The sequence below is a fragment of the Diadema antillarum genome, unplaced genomic scaffold (genome assembly GCF_040938485.1).
Source record: "Diadema antillarum isolate AM-2024a unplaced genomic scaffold, OU_Dant_1.0 seq00000386_RagTag, whole genome shotgun sequence".
In the NCBI taxonomy this organism is placed as follows: Eukaryota; Metazoa; Echinodermata; class Echinoidea; order Diadematoida; family Diadematidae; genus Diadema; species Diadema antillarum.
In genome coordinates this window covers 540,441-565,879 of record NW_027271384.1, presented here as the reverse complement: position 1 = coordinate 565,879, position 25,439 = coordinate 540,441, and the positions used below count along the sequence as shown (strand labels likewise).

At 37.8% G+C, this 25,439-nt stretch overlaps 1 protein-coding gene across 1 annotated transcript; it reads right to left on the bottom strand.

The window, feature by feature from the left end:
* Positions 1–14,414: 14,414 nt before the first annotated feature.
* LOC139731875 (la-related protein 6-like) lies at positions 14,415–17,466 on the bottom strand. Its single transcript, XM_071642750.1, has one exon. The coding sequence runs from the start codon at positions 17,350–17,352 to the stop codon at positions 15,730–15,732; it is 1,623 nt and encodes a 540-aa protein (XP_071498851.1). The 5' UTR covers positions 17,353–17,466; the 3' UTR covers positions 14,415–15,729.
* Between the last annotated feature and the right edge of the window lie 7,973 nt (positions 17,467–25,439).

Here is a 25,439-nt window from a genome sequence, read left to right as displayed (position 1 = left end):
TAAACGGATTGTCCGACTTTCGTCAGACTTTGCCGATGTGTATAATATATCTTTATTTACTCAGTGCACTCTATATCAATGTAAATGCTTGAGCTTTATTCTCGTGCAGAAAACTCGAGAGGCGTATGACAGTTTGAAAACTCAACCTAACATGCATGCAGCACGCGTCTTGTACGTACACGTACAAGGACACCTAGACGAGAGGATCATCATCACAAAGTCATGCGTCAAAGAATCACTGTGTTTGGTGGGATTTATGTCGAGTATAATCCAGAATTCAATGTCTTCTTATGAAACCACATACATGTATCATAAAGCCGGCGATGTGAGTGTACATGTATATGGCTTCGACATATGAACATAATAATAATGTCGCAGCACTGAATCCCGCCAGGGGTACGCAAGACATCGTGTGGAGTTGAAACGATACAGCTTCATTAAAGCTTAGAATAAGAGTATCTGCTTTCGAAGAAACTTCGTGAAATTCGCAAAATGTATGCAGTGTGGGAAGCCTTCGTTACCCTTTAATTTACAGATACGTATCTCGATTTCGATTCATCAGAATATTCATAATGATACAATGACATTTTCCACAAGAATCATCGACGCCCTCTCACGGTCTCTCGTATTATCGATACCACATCGTCGTTTGTTTGTCGTCAGCTTGCAGTCACTCGAGGTCATATGGCCATTGTCACAACCCACCATGATAACAGACATAAATAATTTAGGCAAGGAATTACGTTAAGGAATGGCATATGCCCTTTAACAGTTTTATCCCGGACCAAAGTCATGTCGTTACAGTTTCAAGAAACGCAGCCCTTTTCATACTGCTTGTGACATCGCAAACATTACCTTTTGTTCGATGTCTAAAGAACATTTCCTATTGCTTGAATGTATACTAATCATCAAGTCCTCCTGGGCATTCATGTACCCTCTGACGTGCAACAAAAACAAACATACAAAATAACGACATACAAACCTTCTCCATTAGTTATACCTCCGTAAGTAGGTAAAACCTGTCGCCACACCGGCGGATTCGGCAACTTGAGTAAAATCTGCCGAAAGCAGTATCTGGGGCCTGTTTCACAAGGATTTCTCGTAAATTGCAATCAATCGCAAATTGCGTTTCATAAACAATTTTGTGATTGATCGCAAGTAACGCCCATCTACTGAAAGTTACGCTTGATTTTTCTTAAAATCAGGCGTGTCTTTATAAAACAATCCTAAGGCCTATACCTTCAATATTGAACTTACGTTCGATTCACCGAGCTACGCTCAATAAATCGAGCGTAAGATCAATCGCAACTCTTTATGAAACAGGCCCCTGATTATATGTTTTCGGTTCCATCTGTTTGTCTGTCTGTTTATAGAGCAGTAAGAAAGAAACGAAAAGAAAAAAAAACGAAAAGGAAAAAAAAAAACCAAAACAATGGGGATCATTAAAATTAAGGTTATAGGCCAAGGTCATGGGGTCACAAAGGACATAAAATACGCCAAATCTACCAACAACTCAAGAACGCGGATGATCGGATTTTCACCAAACTTGCAGGGTGTGTTCATGTTAGTCTGTTTAAAGTAATAGAGAAACAACTAAACTTGGGGTCATGAAGTTTAAGGTCATAGAGGAAATAAAATAAGCTTAAAGGGGATGGCTAGTAACTGATCAGTGGGAATGCTGGGGGATGATTGTTCCAATCCTTGTGGGATTCATTTAAGAGTACATTATATATCTATTGTTGTGTGAAAATTATTTGTTTCAGAACGGTCTCATATTATTCAAGTAATGCGCAGTTCAATGTTTGCAGGTTTGCATGCCTGTATACAGTGTCAGGGCGATCGCCCTGACCAATTTTCACACAACAATAGACATATAATGTAGTGCCTACTCTTGAATGAATCCCACAAGGACTGGAACAATCATCCCCCAGCATTCCCACTAATTCCCACTGATCAGTTACTAGCCATCCCCTTTAATTCCCCAATATCTTAACAATGAATGATTACATTTTCATCACATGTACAATATATTGTGAAGATGTCCCTATACCTCTATGTTCGTGTTGAAGATAATAATTACCCTATACTGCTTGTGAGTGTGATTGTCTTGCAAAATGTATGTATACGCCAAACCATTTAAATACACCATTTTAGAGCAATATCATAATTGCTAAATATAGTTTGCACATGTTTTCTCTTTTCACATATTCTTTAACGTCGAATGGGACCCTCATTTCTTATGAAATTAAATTAAAGAAGAAAAGGCTTTCAAAATGCTAGTTAGCAGTCAGATATGGTTTACTGTATGATAATTACGTTCACCTGTCAATACTATCGACAAAAGACATTACAGGGAATTAATATGCAAGTTATACTATGTCTAGGGAAAGGTGCATTCCAATATCTTTTGTCATTCATATTAATATTTTAAAAATGATTGACAGAGGATGTCACTGGCAGAATCTTGGCAAGGAAGGTTTTTGTGAGCGTCTCCAAGTAATCCAAAGAAAATTGTCGAAATATTTTAATGAAATAATATGACACGTATCTAAATACTCTTTTGAGCGCATCAATGCGATCATCAGGATATTAGGAATGAATTCATGTCAACATGCACTTGCACTGCCTGCATTATGAGCCTACATGTAGCTCATTAAAGTAATCTTGCACACGGGCATGGGGAACACCTTTTCTTTAATTTAGATCCGCTTTTATATTCATTGGATGGTGCCAATCAGTTTGACAGAATCGTAGCGAAAGAGTTAGATTTTTCATCCTCATTGATGCCTACAATACCAATGAAAACTTCAACAGTTCAAACACCACTCGGTGAGATACCCTGAACATAATCTGATACACATAATTTCTTCATCGTCTATCAAGCTACTGCCTTCACACACGAATGTATCGAAAAATCACTTAATGATGTCAACTTTTGTTGAATCAGAGCAATACTCTTTTGGACGCTGCTTTTGAACTGAAGTGAACTGAACGAACTTGCTTTCAGAGTAAAACTGACAAAACGGCTGAAAAAATCCACTATAAGTCTCAACTAATTCTATAAAATGTTTCAAGGTTAGAGACTCTGGCACCAATGACTTGCAGATCACCATGTGCCAAGTTCTTTACTAGTTCGAGGACCTACAATGAGAGGAAGATTCTATAAGAGGTTTCCGATTTCTCGTCAGTGTAATCCTAAATTCTTGATAAACGGTCTCTATCTATCTCTATCTCTATCTATCTATTTTTTTTTTAATATCCTGGATGCATGTACTTATACTGCTGTATAATACATGTACACTGTACAGGTAATCGTAAATGCCTGTCACTGCTTGCGTATGCGTGCGTGTACGTGTGTGCGTCATTGGCAACAGGTTATATTTTTTTTAATTCAAAACACTATCGCGGTTTTCAATTACAAAGATTCCAAACGCAACGAGTTAACAGGAAGGCAGTGTTGCAGGGTCACGATGAATCGATTTTTACATTTGCCTTTGTTTTCTTTTCTCTTTAGACAGAACTTAATTAAAATTGTGCGATATGAAACTGATACCATTCGATGACAGAGTTAACGCTTGATAACTTGGACTTTGAAGGCAAAGGCAGGCAGGGTGATGGTCAATTCGTACATCTGTAATTTCAGGCACACTATACGATATGTTGATTCAGGGAGCACAAACCAATTCACCGTGTTTTTGTTTTTGTTTTCATTTCTTTTAAATTCGATTGCTCACGTGTACAGGCAACAACTATGAATCCGTGTAGGACATAAAACTGAGATAAATGATGCTAGTAAATACAGTCAACACCGAGCATACGGTCACGTTTCCGTGCCAAACTTCTGGTTATGAAATCGATGACGAGTTCATCGACCAGACAGCACACTCAAACGGTAGGCCTACATGTACAGTGTAGTTGGATATACGACAGCATGTCATATAAACCTTTCTTTGGCGTATTCCGTGCATGAAATACAACTCACACACACACACGCACACACACGCACACCCACATACAAGCACACACACACACACACACACAGACGCACCCACTTACGCACATACAAATCGATCGAATCGAAGATATAAATCTTAATTAAAATTCATTTAAATGTGGAGATTGTGTGATATCGTCACACTTGCTAAGCAGCCAATCTTTCCGACAAAGCCTACACGACAAGTAAATGCTGTGCACTATGCAAAACAGTTACAAATTTATTCGGAATATAAGTGGTTAGGGGTTTCCCATAGTTGTGACGCACACTCGGCACATTTTTAGTTCATTTCGCTCATACAGACGGCTTAACATTATTTCTTCTGTGATCACAGAGTACACACTTTACACACTTTGCCTAAGTCGGGGAGAAGTATACCATTACGTATAGTTTCACAGCATTCAGCTACAGCCTACGTGAATTGTCTTGCAAACGCACAAAGAGCAGGCGGTTTCAATGTGACGAACAAGTTCCGTATATTTCTTTGAGATCGTTTCCCCTTTCAGTCTGAAATTAGTTGGCCATATCAAAGGGTTCGTTGTGCCTGCTGACCATGCTATTTATGTGACAGGTACATTTCATAATATTGCATAGGCTCTTAAAGTGGAAATCCGCTCCCATTTAAAGTTGGCTTTCATTATTTTGATGCAGGGAAACCTCGATATAACGAGGACCTTAAAGGGATAGTACAGTATTGGTGGAGATGAGAATTGGGCTTTTAAGTTTTTGCAAGATACCAAGAAAACACTTATGAAATAGTACAAAGCATACCATTTTAAGAGGAATTCAAAGTTTATTTGATGAAAATCGGGTTTAGAATGATTGAAACTTCCAAAAACACACTAAAACAAAGCGATCGTAATAAAGTGTGGGTCCCACACTTTATTAGAATCTCTCTGTTTTGGGTATCTCAGCCATTTCAAAACCAATTTTCATCAAATAAACATTGGATTCCTCATGGAATCACATGCTCTTTCATATTTCATAAGAGGTTTCTCATTATCTCACCAATAGATGATAGAAACATGAAATTAGGTCTCAACCAAAACTATACGATCCCTTTAAAACCAAGACAATTACCTTGTTAAATCGGTTTCTCTCTACATGTATATCACGGATTATAATAACAAAGGACATACAGCACATGTGTATAAAGAGTTGGGACATGCAAGAATCACCTTGTCGTACGAGGGTCTTCTAATATCCAACCTCTTTATAACGAGGTTCCACTGTAGTGTTTAATCAAACACTAAGAACGGTTGAAGTTCAATCAAAATCGGACGTTCGCAAAATTGCAACTATACAGCCACTTCCCCATCAAGTAATCACCAATCATAGGCGATTGTAATGAGGAGGTCACAAGTTCTTCGTTTTTATTCAATTTCAAAAAGAACTTGAGTCACGTGCATGCAGGGTCAGTCGAATGATATGAGAGGCGATTGCATATGACTTCATCTACTTCGCCTTTACTATTATGTAAGATGCATTTGCGCCCGATGTCACTAACCGTACTTGCGCGTCGTGAAAATCAGTAAAACTTTAAAATCCCCGAGTTTAATATTTCCATGTCCGAATGTCAACGAAACTTATATCATGTTTTTTTTTTTTCATGCTTGTTTTTTTTTAGCCAACTTGAATATGGAGAGGAATTGCACTTTAACAATTACACATCCAAAAGCTCTCACACACAGTGGTATTCACAAACTTTTTCGTTAAAACAATCTCAAATGAAGAAAGCGACTTTCTATACTTAAGGCGAATCGGAGAAAGCATAGCGAGCTTTAGAGGTTTTTAATTGGGTACTGGAATTGCAGTCCAGCAAGGATATTATATCAGTGACAGACAGAAAAAAGAACCCAACACACCATTACCAGTGCATCAAAATTAATAATGAAGGCAGCCAACTATCCGATCTACACTAAGTCAGCAATTTATGCAACAAACGCATTGTAACATGGTATTTTACGTCAGTAATATAACAAAATTTACTGAATGGAAAATTTATTGAAAGAAGCCTTTTTGTATAACGTGGAGTGCTTGAAGGCAGTGCATAGCATATATGCAACCACTTGAAGGAAAAACAAGAAGTTACAATTCAAACAACAATTCGCGCATGAAAATACATGTATATTATGGACTAGTATTTTCACTCAAATGAAAAGAGGTAGGCTTATTGTACAAAAGAATACAAGGAAAAGTAGAAATTACGCGGTGCGTAACATATGTCCCCGCCGGAAGTAGCATTTTGTAACAAAATGTGCAATATAGGTAAAAAATCAAGGTCAAAGGTCAAAGAAGTCAAAGGTCAAAATTCTGTGTAGAAGTTTTGAAGCCCTCACCTAGTGCCATCACATAAAGCAAATGGAATCGAAATTGGGTTAGAAATGGCGAAGGAGTAGCATTTTGTAGCCAATGTACAATATAGGTCAAAAATCAAGGTCAAAGGTCAACGAAGACAAAGGTCAAAATTCTGTGTAGAAGTTTTGAAGCCCTCACCTAGTGCTATCACATAAAGCAAACGGAATCGAAATCGGGTTAGAAATGGCGCAGGAGTAGCATTTTGTAGCAAAATGCACAATATAGGTCAAAAATCAAGGTCAAAGGTCAAAGAAGTCAAAGGTCAAAATTCTGTGTAGAAGTTTTGAAGCCCTCAACTAGTGCCATCATATAAAGCAAACGGAATCGAAATCGGGTTAAAAATGGCGAAGGAGTAGCATTTCGTAGCAAAATGTACAATATAGGTCAAAAATCAAGGTCAAAGGTCAAAGAAGTCAAAGGTCAAAATTCTGTGTAGAAGTTTTGAAGCCCTCACCTAGTGCCATCACATAAAGCAAACGGAATCGAAATCGGGTTAGAAATGGCGAAGGAGTAGCATTTTGTAGCAAAATGTACAATATAGGTCAAAAAATCAAGGTCAAAGGTCAAAGAAGTCAAAGGTCAAAATTCTGTGTAGAAGTTTTGAAGCCCTCACCTAGTGCCATCACATAAAGCAAACGGAATCGAAATCGGGTTAGAAATGGCGAAGGAGTAGCATTTTGTAGCAAAATGTACAATATAGGTCAAAGGTCAAGGTCAAAGGTCACGACTGAAATTCTGTGTAGAAGTTTCAAAGCTCCCATGTAGTGCTATCATATAAAGCAAACAGAATCAAAATTGGCTCATAAATGACAGAGAAGTAGCAAATTGAAGATTTTGATCACACACGGACGCACACACGGACACACGGACGGACGGACACACGGACGGACGGACACACGGACGGACGGACACACGGACGGACGGACACACGGACACACACACGTACGGAGCCCGTTTCATAGTCCCCTGCTCGAACTCGTTCGGCGGGGACAAAAAAGACCTCATTATTGATGACCTTTTTATTTTCATTGCGAATTGAGTTAAGATACAAGGTACTGATATATTGATCAAAATACAAGAGGTGTCTCTTGCATAAAATATACGTTCAGTGTTCTTGCAAAGATGGCAAAAAAAAAACCCGAAAATTTCAGCAAGAGTTGTCGCAATAATACTCTTGCCCGCATGAATACAGCATCAAAATGAAGCATGCGGTTATACTCGAAAACCCTTAAGTTCTTTGCAAATATACAATGTATATATAGGCCTATAAATATATAGGGGATAAATGTATTTATAAACTTAGCCTTGAAACACTGAAGCCTTAAATAGGGAATAGTGCCTTCAAGTTACCTTCAGCACAATTGCATCTATTATACTATACACTGTCTTCAAAGGCATATCTCTTAAACTAATTTAACTGATTTTTAAAATTCATTTTCATGATACAGAATAATGATGTACATGTACATTTTGTAAAAAGAAAACAAAAATCTCACGCCACATAAAGGGAATCATGGACTCATTTTCACACGTAAAAATCACTTAATATATACTTATCAATCCATAAAATCACTGCCGAACAATTACAAAATATCAGTCTGTATATTGTCGCACACACCTGTTTCAAGAAAATATTCATACTGTATATACTGATAAGAGAAAAATTACATGTACTCGATAATCTCAAGATTTTCATTACTTCTATACATGGACCAAAAGCGAGAAACTGTCATTTTGAGATACAGGCATCATTCTATACTCTCAAATACCATCAAAATACTGTACATACCATTGTTGGACAAAATACGACAGCAGGAGTGATGAAAGAAATCTTACTGCTTCATACTGACCTAATAAAAAGACCCCACAACATTCTAACACGCCATAACAATGAATCCCCCACTGATAAAGTCTCAACCATATACAGAAACAATAATCTTTCTAACAATAATAAACATTAACTGCCACTGCCTCAATAAAATAATTTCATCTGTTCTTTCTCCGAGGAATGTATCATTACTCACGACAAAAACAAAAACAATAACATGAAAACGTATCTGCACATAGCTAAATACAGTGCATTCCCGTTATAACGAACACGGTTATAACGAAATTCCGAACATAACGAAAACACAACGAAATACAACGAAATAAAAATTCGGGTCGCAACATTGTCCGCTCTATGTTTGGTTACAACGAAATTTCGATATGACGAAAGAAAACTGCCAGTCCCGACGACTTCTTTATAACGGGAGTCCACTGTATGTATTTCAATTTTTTTATTTTTTTTTAATTTTTGTCAATGATTCTTTAAAGAAGTCATAAGTGTCACAAATTGTGTACGAAATTGCATTCATGATGCCTCGAAAATACTAGTAGCCCTGTTCTGTGATGGAAAATAGCCGCGCTATATACCATGACTGGAATGACGACATAGTATAATAGTGTTCTACATCCGTGGTTCTCGGAAACGCCTTAATACAAAAAATGGAATACTTCCATTCAAACAGTAGCATCTGTCTATACATCAAACAGCAACGAAAGAGAAAGAACGATGCTCTCTCGTGGCATCGCACTTCCGCAAAGTGAATAAAACTTGTTAAAATCATCAAAGTTACGACAAACAAACGCTTTACGACACTCGGTCACAAGCAAACGGTAGCATAGATACAATTTTGCTCTATTCGAGTCTGCCCACCAACGATAACTACACAGAGACTGAGCGTGTTCTTGACCTCACGACCTCTAGCACTTTACAACAGACTGCATTCCAATGCATGGATAGTCCAGTCAAAGTTTCTAAGGGCGATCAGCTATATTCATTACACCAGCTTCTCGTCATCACATCGACCTCCCGGTAGACCTATCTTTAAATTGACACTTTTTGTTGCTGTTGTTATTGACACTTGACATGCAATTGAAATAGTCCGTGGAAAGGAAGCATGCACAACATTCGAAAACATTCGGCAACTCGGTGTACTAGACCCACTGTAACGTGCACACGACACAACATCAGGAATGCAATTACTGTATCAAGCTGGTATACAGTTCATTATTCCGAAGGTTCGTTATTCCGAAAATGGAATAAGGTTCGCTGTTCTCTAAGTCAGTTATTCCGAAAATGAAAGCAGGTTTGTTATTCCAAAAATTTAATAGGCTTTGTTATTTCGAAGGTTCGTCAATCCGTAAATGAAAAAAGTTCGTTATTCTGAAGGTTCGTTAATCCGGAAACAATATAGGTTCGTAATTCCGAAGATTCGTTAGTACGCATCTTCTTTTATTTCCGGATTAACGAACTTTCGAATAACAAAACTTATTTCAATTTCAGATTAAAGAACCTTCGTAATAACGCCACAATTTTAATGTACGGATTCACGAACCCTATTCCATTTTTTTTTTTTTTTTTTTTTTTTTTTTTTTGGATGGACAAACGTCTAGGTTGTCTTATATGGAATTTGAGAGCTTCGGAATATAGAAAAACCTTCGGTATACCGATTCTTATGTCATTTTCGGATTAACGGACCTTCGACATAACGAACATCACCAACCAGGTGATCAATATGGGTGAATAACAGCATTGAAATAACCAGCAAAAGGAAAACAAAACAAAAAGCGGTGGAGATAAAATGAAGACAGCAATGATTTTCTGAAGACTGCAGAAACAAAAATGTGAAGTCCAACGGACTAAGAAAACTAATTTTGAGTGCAAATGTTTCAGTCAGACCCAATTTTGTACACATTGTTTTTGATAAAATTTCCTGAATAGGAGCTTATCAGAAGGGTCATTTTTTCCTCAATTCATTTTCACCCTGATATTGGCATACTTGTTTCAGAGAATATTGGCGATTGAAAACATAGGGGACGTACGCAATGCAAATTAGTATGCACGTTGATGCTTGATACCTCATCATCACAAGCATATTTCATTTTTTTCTTGTTGGAAATTATCATAGAGGTACATGTAAATCATGCAGGATATTTTGAACTATTGGTGAAGATAGGCAGAGGAAGCACGAACCTAACCAGGCCACACATACAGTATGACTAGTGTACATGCAGTTTGCTACAAGATTATTTACCTTGGGAAAAAACATGCTCAGTTAGAATAAAAAGCAAAAGCGAATAATTGCATAATACAACATGTATAACAACTGAAGTCACATACAGTAAATCTCTGGAAATGAGCAAGGTCCATTCAACCAACGAAAAAATTGTAATTACAGGCTGTATACAATTAAAAATAAAAATTAGATATTTTTTAACAAATCTACATCTGTAGACAGTTCAAGAATCAATACAATGAAACACAGATACCACCACAAATCCATTGCTTCAAGACAGAATATAACCCTTTCCTTCGAAGTTATATAATCTACAAAGTACAAATGAGCTCTAAACATGCTACTTCACTTAACGAATATACATGGTGCAAATATAAAAAACAAAAAGACCAAGAATGAGATACAGATAGAAGATTAGTACTACGCCGCCGGCACAATCCATGACAACTTCACATCCGGATGCCTGCCCACCACAAAACCAATGAAAGCAAGAAATGGGTGAGTATTGGGGGGGGGGGGGGGGGTGGTTAGGGGAGGAAGGAACCTTCAGTAAAGGACAAAGAGGCAGAGCACTTTAAAGATGTCAGCCACGGAAAGGGGAAATATTGGTCATATATGATTTATAGTTCATATCAGTTGACAAGAACTTCAAAATAGTTCACCCTTTATGTTCCTTTGCTCAACACATGTAGTATAGTCACACAACACACTCTCCTCCTCCTAACCCAACACTTTAAACTGTAATCAGTCGCTTCCTCTTATTCCATGTCAGCCATTTTTTTAAACTTACATATAACATATCAATTTACTCAAATGGGCAAGAGAAATACTCTTTGACAAGACAGGAACCCCTTGAGAGTCTACTCTATTATAGACATAGCAAATGAATAATTATAATAAAAAAAGAAAACCATGAAACAGCTTCATGTTGGATTTGTGGGAGGCAATCACTTCTCTGTGACAAAGAAAGTATTAAAAAAAAAGAATTTTATCTCAAGCACAAGTATACATGTACATGTCTCACATATTATTGTCTCACTCTAAACACAATATACATATGTACAGAAAAAAAAAAAACATGTAAGTGAGGTGGGTTAGGATTTGTAGCTAATATTATGAAAACATTGGCAGGGTTGAGGCCAAAGGTTGTGCCTTGTAACGCATCACCACACTGTACATGATAAATAGCTTGTTCGTGGATTGCCTACAATGTACAACATGTTGTATTTGCATCTGCCTAATGACAATTTGCCCTTGTTTTCTAAATCAACTCCCATTCAAATACATAGCATAATACATACATACATACATACATACATACATACAAAAATGTGTGTAAATGTAGAGTGTAACTACACATTCAACACAGCATCTGCACATCTCCTAAATATTTTTTTTTTTGATGTCTATTTTGTACAAGTTTAAAGTGTTTTAGGTATAACGGTTTATTGCACACAGAAGACAGCGCTTCCAACAAGAACATGTGTATGATGAATGTCATGGAAATGTACTGTACCTAGTCTTAAGAGGTGATTACAAAACAGAGCATACAAACATACTGAACATTTACATGTCACAGCATGGTACCTGTAACACTGTGATTCACCAAAGAATAATTTCAACCAAAGCACCATCCGGGCCAGGCTCATGCCATGCCTCCTCAGGTCAATTTGCATATTACAAAATGCATGGACAGCTGGCCTACTGTGTGAGTTCTCTGCACCAGTTGGTCAGCTGAGTGAAGGAGAGGACACACACGTAAAGTGAGTCAGATGGCTAGTGGGTCTTGGTCAGGTGACCGGTGTACTGGTCAGGTGACCGGTGCATTGGTCAGAAGACGGCTGCATTGGAAAAATGACTACATGACTGGCTGGTAATGTTGTCTGCAAATCAAGTCCTCAACTTATTGGCCCGAATTCACGAAGGTGGTACAAATGAAACCCTGGTTTAAACCATGGACAAAAACCATGGAGCGCCAAGTGTCGCATGGAATACTTCGTTACGAAATCAGTCATTTCGTCCATGAAACGATTATTTTTGTAACGAAATGACAATATTTTGTAATTACATGAACGTTTCGTCCACGAAATGATAATTTCGTTAACGAAACGGTCATTTTGTCGACGAAATGACAATTTCGTAACGAAATATTCCGTGCGACACTTGGCGCTCCATGGTTTTTGTCCATGGTTTGAACCATGGTTTGATTTGTACCACCTTCGTGAATTCGGGCCATTATGTTTTTGGTAGGGGCTGAACCACCATTTGAGACAAACTTAGCATGGCTACACATGAACTTCCCTGTGATAAACAGGTTGTGCTCCAAAAGTCCATTTTCCAGCCACTCAAATCCCCTGCCCTCTTTCCACAAAAAGCAAAGAGTCACAGAACTATTCGACTGCCATCCAACACTCGACACAATATCAAACCATAAGCAGCATGCAGTTACTGGTGCTGTGGTCGTCCTACAATAATTCTCAAAGCAAACTTTGGGATAAGAAACTTGCCAGTCATTTTTTCGACTCTAATGCCTCTCTGCCTCAAAAATGTAGTGTGTAGGAATAACTGTTGCTTTCTTCACAAGAGACCCGCTTAGCAACTATTGCACACTGCAAAATATAAGCAGTTAATGATGCAACAGCAAATAAAATTCTCTCAATTGATTGGATGCTTTCTTGCTTACTGGTTGCTGCCATGGCAATGCCAATTAGTGCATCTCCATGAAACAGGGCCAAGTGCATCATTAGTTCATTTTTTAAATAGCTACAGTTCAAAGTCCAGTGCGTATCCTTGAATGTCCTTGGGTTAGCATGGTAGAGCTCTGTACAATGGAATAGAAGTCCTTGCTGATAGATAAGATGTTATGAAATGGTTTCCAACGAAACTGTCTGTATGTCTGGTACCTACAAGTACATATTCAAAATGTCTGCATACACCGAACATCCACAATCTGGGCATGGATACATTATCTATAACTTGATCGCTGTGAAGGAAATGCACACAAAAGGTTTGTGGTGGGGATATCACATCATACACCTATATTCTACCTATGTATGCATTAGGAAGGTACATTTACAGTGCTGTAGACACTGTAAAAGTCTTTTGTACAGTAGATTTTGCAGTCTAAAATTATTCCTGTATTTAAAGCTGCCTTCAGCAAAGGTCTTTAACATGTACACTGTACATGTTCATGAACTTTCTGAAGTGACAACAGAAAAGGTGAACAAAAACTTTTTCTTTTTGTTATGACTACGCTACAAACCTTATCAGACATCGTACATCATCCCGCTGTCAAAATTATTGGATGGATCATGCATAGCTACTTTATGTACATCACACTTTCAAACATTTGTAGAATTTCAAGGTTCTTGTATGAGTAATGGATGTTTACAGTATCCACATTCATAATTTGTTCAGTATGACTTTGCATAATTCATGCATTTAGCCAGCATTTAATGCCTATTGATAATTCCTAATGATGGTATACTTTATATTCCTGGGACAGAATGAAGCTACATGTATAATATACAAGTGTACTGTATCTCTCAGAAATTCCACAAATTCTGCAGTAAACAAGAAGAAAAAAAAAAACAAGCAAAAAAAAACAACAACAAAGAAACAAACAAATAGACTACCACTTGCCTGGCATACACACTGGTAACTCCCACTTGCAAAGAAAAGCGCCAAATTCAGAAGATTTGAAACCTGACAATTTGGTAAATACTTGTCTGGAAAAAAAAAACAACAACAACACTAAATGGGCTAGTTAACGGACAATCAATTCTACCTCAAATAATGGGTTACTACTGTACATACAGTGTATAGAGAGCAGTGGAACCATGTCATGTGCATGAATGCCCAAGCCCAATGTACAGTATGAGACTGATGAGACAACAGAGTTATTTCAGTCATATACAGTACTACTTAGTGAAGCATTCAAAATGCCATATTTTCACGACATGGTCTGAGATGCTATTCTTGGATGCAGATTTGTCCTTGAAGTGTATCTAATGACTTCTTAATGTTTTGTGAAACCTTTCTACAGTGTTCTACACCTACGGCTGTATATTTACAGATACTCTCTCCTACGTCAGCTTACGTGACGTGTGCAGTGGCTGTTTGTGACACTAATGAATGCAGCACTGGTCTGAGCATCCGTGGAAGTTGATATATCAATATGTGCTAAAATGTGCTGATGAAGCAGACTAGAGCTGTATATATATATACATTATATGTTAAGTGAGAATCATAGTAAATAGGTGAGAATAATAATAACCTAATGTTTCCTACAAACAATTAAGTGACATGATTGGTACAATTGTTAAAATGATTTTTGCTCCAATTTAACAGAAGGCAAAACTACAACTGTACCTCTGTATCATGTGACAAGTTGATAAAGAGGCATTTCTTGCCTGCCATGCACTGCAATTTGAATTCCAGAGCATGATCAGACACAGAATTCAGAAACATCATGAATTTCTGACGCTTATGACTTCGATTTCATGTACACATCAACGATACTGTGCATCATTCTGTACACTGTGCTGCAATTGGTAGAGAAAGTGCTTTGACGGAAATCATTCACTACGGTTAACAAATTCGATTGCAGAAGATTATCGCCTAATGATGAATGAGGAGCAACAAATATACGTTTGTATGATCAAGTACCTTAAGTGGGAAGTAGCCAATGGAAGCATTATAATCAAAAGAGTAAAATCAGAGCATCCGTTCAACGAAATTCATTAATGATTGCATGAAAACAAACAGCAGTACTTTCCTGAACATGTTAAGATCGTACATACAGTAGTATGCACACTAAGTGCAATTTACACCATTTGACTGTCCAAATTGAATATTTTGAAGTGTTGGCACATTTTTCTCTTTACAAATGCATAAAAACAGGCAAGATACTGAGTAGATATCTATCACTTCTTAACACATGGCATCTTGAATCATTATTTGCAGCTGCCATTGTCATAGCCAAGGCAAATCACCTTGAAAATTTGAACAAACCCATTACGATATTGTGGTCACTCCATCCTTTTGCAATTTAAAAATAAATCAATTCATCTTACTCTACAAGTAAAAATGCACATTCACACAGGTTCAAAATTCAAATGATGATAGAATGGAGTACCGCATTCACTTAACCTGACTATCTGACAAACTAATTTGATTACATCCTTTAGATACACTTGACTGTATGTTACAGCATTATTCTGGAATATTACAGCTATACATTGTAACTGATGTTAGAGCATTTATCTGCACTAGGGGAAAAAATGTGTGCAGATTAAATTGGTACTGATACTTGTTTCAAGGCTCAGATGGAGGCTTGCCACGACCTTTACCCCCGTAGAAGGCTGCAACAGAACCTGGTCCACCAGGGCTGCGTAGAACACCAGCTAGATCTGCCATCTGGCGTCTCCCCATCATGGGACTCCCGCAGGGACTGCTCCCAGCTGCAAGGGGGCTCTTGTCCTGGGCTGCCAGCATCCGTCGACGAATCCACGGGCTCTGTGAGGCACTGCTATCCGAGTGGTCGCCACTGCCCCTGCGGTCGAGGCTTCTGCGGCTCAACTCAGGGCTTCCCTTGGGGCTGGCCTTTGGACTGTTGCGAACCCCTGGAGAACCAACCAGGGGAGACCTCCCGTACTTGCGCTGGCTCCGTGGGGACCCATGAGGACTCGGGCAGGGACTCGACTTGGGCGTGTTGGCCGGGCTGAGGTGGTTGGGGCTGCGATGTTGCTGGATGGGTATGGGCTTGCTGGAATGTCTGTGCTCAGATGGATTATCTACATCTGAGGAGCTAGGAGTACCAGTCACGCCACTTCCATCGCATGAAAGCTCGTCCAGGCGGTTGCTATTCCTCTTTTTCTTGCGGCGACGTTTCTTTTTCTTTCCTTCTCCGTCACCATCCACAGAGGCAGTATCATCAGCCAGTTGAGGGGACAGGTTTTCCTGCTTCTGTGATTTCCGCTCCTTCCTCTCCTTCTGTTTTGGCTTGACAACAAGGAGGGACACGTGCAGACCAGAACGCCAGTCTTCCTTATCATTCATTGTCTTGGCAGCTTGGTGAGCAGCTTCAGTTCTCTCAAACTCAATGAGAGCGCATGCTTTCTTCTCACTGTACTCTACATGGGATTCCATGTGCTTGCGCACATCTTGAGGTATGGGATTACCCGGCCTTATAATGCGAACAAGAGATATCTCCCCACATGTTTGGAACAGGTGCGACACTTTCTCGACATTGGGGTTCTCCATTGGTAGATTGACAGCAACTACTGTGCGGGATGTTGAGGTTTCATCATACTCTGGTAGTGGGGCTATTCTCTTTACTTTTGTTCCCTCGTTGTTGATTTGCAACTTTTCGGACTGTTTCAAACTGAAGCAAACAGCTTTCCAGTCTTTTGACAAACTGCGCACCTTCTTAAATGAGGCTATCAACTTTATGCTGACATAGCCCTGTTTGTTCCTACGAACATGTTTCAGCAGGAAAGCATCTTTGACAATGTTAGCATCAGAAAAGTAGAACTCTACCTGCTTGATGATTTTCTGCACAAGGGCATCATCGGGAGGCTTCCATTCTTTGGCCGGCGATGGTTCCACACTTGTGTCCATTTCTCCCTGGTCTGACTTGGCCTCATCAAAATCACCTGCACCATGTCTTTCATGCTCATCGCTGCTGGCATCTGAACTCTCATCACCACTCTCATCAAGCCCCGATCCGTCTGCCTCAGACGCACGGTGAATCTGCACAACAGGTGGGGGTGGTATTTTGGGTTTATTGGCCCGGTCACTTCCATTTTGACCTTGGCCAGCTACGGTGCGATTGGTATCCTCGGAAATAAGGGTGTGGGACTGAAGGGTTCCACCATCGTGATCAGCGTGGCCCGGAGTGCCGTTTTCTACCTTTTGGATCACTTCTGCTTGACTCATCTTCGACTAGAAGGTCGGCTACAATCTCCCAAACGAGATGATTTCAGTTTCGTTTTCCAATGAGTTGATTGAACGCCAGAAAACCGCACAAGATGGTGACGGGCCACGGCTGCGCTTTCGCTACGAGTCACGCTACACATGCACAGCTTGTATACGACGGGATTTTGTACGCAGCTAGTAGTGGGTGCTAGTGCGTGATCGCATGCATGCAATAAGAATAACATTACAGGTACATGTCCCTTCAATTTTCTCAGTACTCGACTCATCCGGCTTTCCGCATACTAGCACTCGTTCATCCCATCTCCTTACCATAGGCCTATACCATGCGCATTTCATATTTCTTTTTCTTCTTTTTATTTCTTCCCTCGTCCTCCACCCCCTTCCCGCAGTATCATTCGCGTGGTAATGTACGTCATGAATTAGTTAACGGGACTCAGCATTCGCCACATCTAGCGCTGCCGCAGCAATAAAGATCCTATAGGACATTTAGTTCCCTGTCACATTAATGACAAGTGGTGGATTCAAGTGCATGCCCTTTATGAAAGATGTAAACAATTAAGAAAAATCTCCTGATGATATACATCATTAACGATTGTGATTTTTTAGACACTAGGCCTATATAGGCCTACCCGTATGCTCCAAAAGCAGAGATTTCAGGAACACACACCTGTTCCGATGGGACAATATTCTTCTCCCCTCTTTCTTTTGTTAGTAATTAATGTGTGTCATATAACGACAGTGAGGTGTCAAAAGATTTATCAAACCTGTCTTGCCCATTTCCACAGTAACACGAGTAAAACAGAGTCTGCCCGTTCAAGACAAATAAATAAAATACAAAACAAAACAAAACACAGTTTCATGTTTGCTAGTTCCCTTTCCAATATGCTCTAAAGGTTCATCAGTTGTGTTTTATGAGGTACCGGTAGTAGGCCTACATTTTATCGGCGAATCACAGCTCAATACTGTAATGCTCTACTACGTTTGCACTTTTAACAATGATATGCCGATTCTTTTCTTATTATGAGTCGCGTTCACATGTTATCAATTCGCTATGAATCCATAATTATGTGAATAAAATGCACAGGTACATTCATGCATGCATGTTGATGAATGTAAATATGAATGAACGGATGAATGAATGAATGATATGAATAAACAAGAATGATAAATAGATAAACAAGAGTGTAGTTTGAGGAAATCTGGACTAAAGGCCGTTCAAATGTTATGAATGTGAACAGTTGCAGTGAAACTATAATGTAGGATCCTTCTTACAGTCATTGCTAATTTGGAAGCCTATCAACGTTTCAAGATGCCAATATGTTAAAGGGATAGTATAGTATTGGTGGAGATGAGGATTGGGTTTTTAACTTTTTGCGAGATACACATGTACTAAGAAACCACTTATGAAATAGTACAGAGCATACCGTTCTAAGAGAAATTCAAAGTTTATATGATGAAAATCGGGTTTGGAATGGCTGCATGAGACATCTAAAAACAAAGTAAAACAAAGCGATCATAATAAAAGGTGGGTCCCACCTTTTATTAGGATCCCTATTTTGGATATCTCAGCCATTGGCAAAACCAATTTTCATCAAATAGATGATGAATTCCTCTTGGAATTACATGCTCTTTCATATTGCATAAGAGGTTTCTCGTCAACTCGTCAAAAATTAATGTTAGAAACGTGAAATTATAGGTCTTAACCAAAACTATATGATCTCTTTAAAACGATAAAAAGAAAACATAAAGTGAATTCCACAAAAATCATTTTAATGAAAAGTACAAATCCCCTCGACTGGTTTCTGATTATGGTTATGTAAAAGATGAAATTATTCATCATGCCTTCCAGTGGCTGAAGGAAGTATACTAGGTAAGTTAAGTGCACTCTCATTATGCTTTGAAATAATATGAGAAATCAAAATTAAAATATGCTGAAAAATGATGCAGCCTTTCCATAATTATATATGTGATAGCGGTGACAGCATTAAGTGTAATAAATTTTGATGAATTTTGGCGAGCGAGCGCAGCGAGCGAGCCGAAAATTTTTGTATTTCAGCTTACAAAAAATGGAATTCTTGTCATTTTTGGGTTATTAAATCTTACAATTCTAATCAAGATATAGTGACGCCCTTATAGATAACGGTTTATACCAACAAACTGAGGACTTAAAAAAATACTCTAAATTAGTACGCGCGAGTGAGCCGAAATATGTATATTTCCGCGTCATCATCATGTTTTGTTCTTAACTTTTTTGGATAAATTTTGGTGAGCGAGCGCAGCGAGCGAGCCGAAAATTTATTGTATTTCACCTTTTAATACAAAACATGGAATTCTTGTCATTTCTTCAAATCAAGATATAGTGACGGCCTTATTGATAACGATTCAACAAACTGGGGACTTGAAAAAATACTCTAAATTAGTACGAGCGAGTGAGCCGAAATTTATATATTTCCGCGTCATCATTACGTTTTGTTCTTATCTTGTAACTAAAAAAAAAAAATGTTAGAACACATGACTCTTGAACAGACGGTCGATTTTCCCCCAAAAAAATCACTTATGTGTTTCATTAACATTATTTTCTCTAAAATTCACTGATGTAGGGTGATAACTATTCAAAAAATTTGAGATGAAATGGTAAACTTGTGCGAAACTTCTATGACGTCGTGCACTTCTTTAGCATTTTTTTCGATCACAGTGCATTGTATGAAGTCTACAACGGCTGTGTCTGTCTTTCATATTTTGATTTTTCTTACATTTGTTGTTTCTACGACTCAGTCAACGTTATGGCGCAAGAAATACGAGGAAACGAATGAAATCTTCCAAAGCGGACACAATGATTAATCGTGCATGAATATGATAATTGCGATCATATCATTTTACGATGATAATAATTGCGCTATTTGTTTCAAAATAATAAAGACCTACAGACACATTGTTGTGTGTTTGCTATATTTCTGCATTTTCGACGAAAATATAAGCATAAGTTTAACAATGAAATTATTATACAAACTGATGCAATTCAACATAACAACTACAAGAAATACATGTAAATCTTTGGACATATGGCAGCTTATATTACCCACTAAATATTACGGCAAAAGATTACTATCCATAATAGTAACAATATCAACATCTCCATAACTCTCTATTACAATAGAGCTCGTAATACACTTCACGAAATTTCGAACTAACCGAGAGCCATTCCATTTATTGGTTTAGCATGGGGACCCGATATCAATACAGCAGTTGCGACATGCTATAAATGTATAGTTTTCAAAGGCAGAAGCTAAGAAGTAGCCAATCGTTTTTGATATGAGCATTTATTTGTTGCTAAACAGTGACTGTTTATGATGTTTCGATTATTACATATTGTGTTATCAATCTCGAGGCTTTGACTGTCATGTGGAGCAACAACTAGCTCTATGCTCTGACGAAGCCTCGAAGCGTCACGCATTATACAACCTGCACCTGTCATGCCTGTGGTGGGTACTCAGTGCTACGTAACTTGCCTGATAAGCGGCAAAGTTAGATCAGAAGGCTCTGAGTTAGATGGAAGTTTAGCGCCATCTCTTGTCGAACAGCTTCTCATCCTCCACCCCCCCCCCCCCTCCTAATATTTTGCTGCCTTTCTTTTTTCTGTTTTTTGTGATGCTTTTTATACCCGTGCTCTCTAGCTCCATCCGTCTTCTCTGGTTATCATACTATGACTTTCCCGTACACAATGGTTCGAGATCGCCCCTTACATGTCTTTTATTCATTCATTCATTCATTTTCTACAGCTTCAACGGAAACATGTCAATATCTATTTTCAAACAAGGAAGTGCATATCAATGTATTATCATCACAATGTAGAATAAATTAAAGTTATAAGTACTCAATTAATTAGGAAAGTAAAAAAACACAAAGACGTTTTGAGTACATGACCTATGGAAATTTTTGAGATGTAAATGGATTTTAAAAAGCGACGTTGGCATATGGTGCATTGCCCCCAAACATAATAATGCGCTAGTCATATTTGTTAATCACTGCTATCTATATTATACATGAAAACGGCATTGCAAGACTGAATTTGCACGAACTAACCCTAAAAAAAAATCCAAAACAAATCCTGACACTAGGTCGCTGTCATTCAGAAAAGAAAGAAGATAGAGAGAAAGAGAGAGAGAGAGAGAGAGAGAGAGAGAGAGATAAAAAATCAACTACTAACATGATGTGAAAATTTAAACAAAATCGATTTCGACGATTAGAAGTAATAGATGATAACATAGGAGCCGCTGAGAAAGCGCTTGATGACTTATATAATATATATGATAACAGAAAATCAAAGTTTGATTCGGTTCTTTTGCAACCATTAACAACAACAAAAAGTTTTATATTTTCATGGTGTAAATGAATAAAATATCAGCTTTTATGATAAGTCTCTGACATTTTTTTTTTGCAATCAACAACAACAACAACAACAAAAATATTAAGATAAGTTTAGAAAAAAATAGACTGTGGACCACTTATAAACTATCACAGAAACTATTCCAAATGTGGGTCCAGTAAATATGAATGTATAGATGTTATTTAGTATCGGTGAAAGAACTTGATCGGTGGAATTAATTGTGTATGTGTGCATTTTCACATTGTCTGATCAAACTTCCCCCTTACACTGAAACCAGATATTGTCTCATTTTTCCTTGAATCGTTGAAATACTGAAAAATAATAAGTGAACTTTACTTTGTTGATGAGTTGATTTTGTTATCAAGCTGCTCTCCCCTGCCATACCCACCTCCATTCTCTGTGTTTTTCAATGGTGATTAGAAAGGAAATGAAAGGATACAAAATGAATGATTACTGAAGAAAAAGGAGTGTATCCCCTCGCAAAATTTGACGGTACCAAACAAGAGAAATAGACTTTGATAACCATGTATCATTCAAATCACCTGCTGCTATACCTCCCAACTTGTGCCTCCCGAAATCTGAAATGCTTCTGAAAACCAGACGGGAATTTCAACAACCGATTAAAGATCATGCGTGGTCAGGGTGCAAAGGAATATATACGGGGGGGGGGAACGAAAAGAAGAAAAAAGGAGACTGAGTCCATCTACGGATCAACAATGAAAACAAAATAAAGTGAACCCCGGGTAAACTATATGAAGAGTTTGTTCGCAAAAACCGATAAGTCCATTTTTGAAGATTTTGAAGTACGGTCTCTGTCATAAGGTACAAAATAATACCTTTTAAATGATATATTGGTCACTACATATAAAGGTACATTTTTGAAGTTATGGTCAAAAGAAGCAAAAATTTTCTTATTATTCTCTTCATTTTTCTTGACCTTTAATCGCAATTATCTCCATTTGGCAAATATGGACTTATCGGTTTTTGCGAACAAACTCTTCATATATTTCCTCATAAAGTAAGAGAAAGAGTGAAACCTCCGAAGTTAGACCCCAAGAATAACGTTAATCAAACGGACAATAAGAGCATGGTGGTAATGTGGACAGTTTTTCCTAGGTCAGAATTGAGCTCAGTATTGATGACGTCAATTTTTTGAATATATTGAATTTTGGAACGTATTTGTTAAAGTATTTTTCTCAAGCGTAAGATTCATATACACGTTCACGCGTAGAGACGATACGACGTTCAAAGTATTGGGACACAAGGCCTTCGCTTTCTGCAAACAAACACAAACAACCACACTCAATAAACAGGAAACATTCGGATAATGTATATCGAAACAAGCCAACATCAAATAGTTGGTATAGCAATAGCTCCCTGTCGAGCTATCGGCTTGGCGCCCCCGCAACGGCGGTCGCATGTGTGCGTGTGCTCAGTCTAATGATCAACACCTCCCGTAATGAGCCTAGATTAGTCGCGCCTCCGCAGCTGCTTTCGGCAGTGTAATGACCTAATGTATTTACTTTGTCACTTTTGTTGCTTATGCCTTCTGAATTGAGACGACTTTTCCACATTGGGGGAAATTGTAAACGGGGTTAACTTTCCCTTCTGGATTTAACTTTTATGATATCTGTTTTTGGAAGTAAGGCCGAATGGGCCTTTACGGATTGTCCGATTTTCCTCAAACTTTGCTGATGGGAACTACTAATATTTTCTGAATTCACTGAATTGACATGAAACGTGTGACGAAAATTCCCCTTTTATATTGATATTGCATAAATGACTTCTTTAAAGAATTTGTTCAATGAAGTTTCGAAACATATTATAAGTTCCGATGATCATTGCCTTCTGTAACTATGTTTATTCACAACATCAATTTGTACGTCTTGTCATTTTGATTACATTTTATGCTAGTGTTTTTTTAAGGAAATATACATGAGTAAACAAACAAATAAACAACTAGCCATATTATTATGCAATTTCCCAAAATTCTCAATTGTGTATGCTAGACGGCACCTGCCGGGTACCCTAAAAAGAGTTTGAGGAGAACGCACTCGATATCAGATTCTGTATTCCACTGACTTAATAATGCCTTAGCTAACACGTGTATAGAAGCTGTAGAGGTTATTGCCACGATCAGAAGTGAAGAGTTTCCTCATTAATTTCATTTTTTTTTTGTAGTTTCCCACTTCTTTTAGTCCCCATAATAATGGCATGGCACTATATAGAATGTAAGAGTATATTATATCGTGTCATGTAGCTATACAAGCAAATGTGAACGTTGGTTGAGAAAACATCGATAATTATGTTTGTTAAATTTTAGATCTGCAGTTGCGATCTTACAAACACGTTTGTTATTCAGGAGGGAGACAAGACACTAGTGATAAAAGTCTTTAATTGCAACATTGACATTATTGTAAACTTTCCCCATGTATGTCGTGTCAAATGAATTGATTTGGAATTTCTGCGTCGAATATATATTACAAAATGAAATACAGTCATATCTTTTTTCAGCACAATAAAACATACAGTGTATACATCCGAACATAACTGAAATTTGAAGAAAAGAATAAGAAAACATGTCGATTGGGAGCTACTCATGCAGTATAGTGAAATAAAATGATATGACTGAATTATGGTACATGTATTGGGAATATGAATGCAGAATACTGTCGTCAAATAAGCATAAAGCTTGAAGATACAAAAGCCTTGAACATTGTTGAAAGAGAGAGAGAGAGAGAGAGAGATAGAGAAAGGCGAAACATACATCATAATATTCTTATCGAAAACAAAACCTTGTGGAGCGAACTACAGATAGTTAAGCAATAACTTATTTCATATTTGGTATGTATAATAATTTATAGGTGTAGTTATGCAAGGCACTCTTTGTATTTGTACCTGACAAGGCGTTGCGATGGTAACGGCATATTTTCTTGAAAATCTTGTGGAGTGAATTACTTCCACAATTTTGAAGCAATTGAAATCAAATTTGGTGGACATTATGACATTGAGGTATAGATCTTAAAAACATGCTTTTTTAGTTTGTCGGAGAAAGTAGTGCCATGGTAACCACAATTTTACTAAAGCCTTAATCGTGTGGCGAACTACTTTCACAGAGCAATTTCATTTTTCAATTCATATATCCGCGTCTCCACTTTGCTTTGAATTAAACGCTAAATCCCAAAATGGATGTAATTTTTAATGATGTGATAAGTTTAAGCCTATTCAATGCAGCAGCGAGTTAATTACTCTTCAAGAAAATATCAACGATTCTCTGATAGACTGGACTTTAGCCTCTGAGGCCATGCGTGTTTGTTCTGCTATAAGAGCATTATAGGAGGAACAAAGAAGAACGTCGCATCATTGTATATGCCGACACTGTAATTTGTTTGTTCGTTTAGAGCTCAAATCAGTTCGGTTCAGTTCAGCTCAATTCAGTTCAATTTATTTCTGCATTCCCTTTTCAATTCAATATATGAACAGAATTTGGTAAAATGTCATAAGTTGTAAATCAAAACAGAAAAGGGGTTTAAAAAATGTAATTTGGTTTCAAGAAACTGCTACATGGTTCTTGTGAGATCAAACATACATAACAAAACATTATACAGTCATGATAATTCAGACATTTATACACTTCGTATAACGTAATGTCATAAAATAATGTGTGTTAAGTGCAATGTGACGATCCTCTTGAATTTTC

What these genes read in the sequence shown, in the direction of transcription:
- LOC139731875 (XM_071642750.1), bottom strand. Translation starts at nt 17,352, where the DNA reads ATGAGTCAAGCAGAAGTGATCCAAAAGGTAGAAAACGGCACTCCGGGC.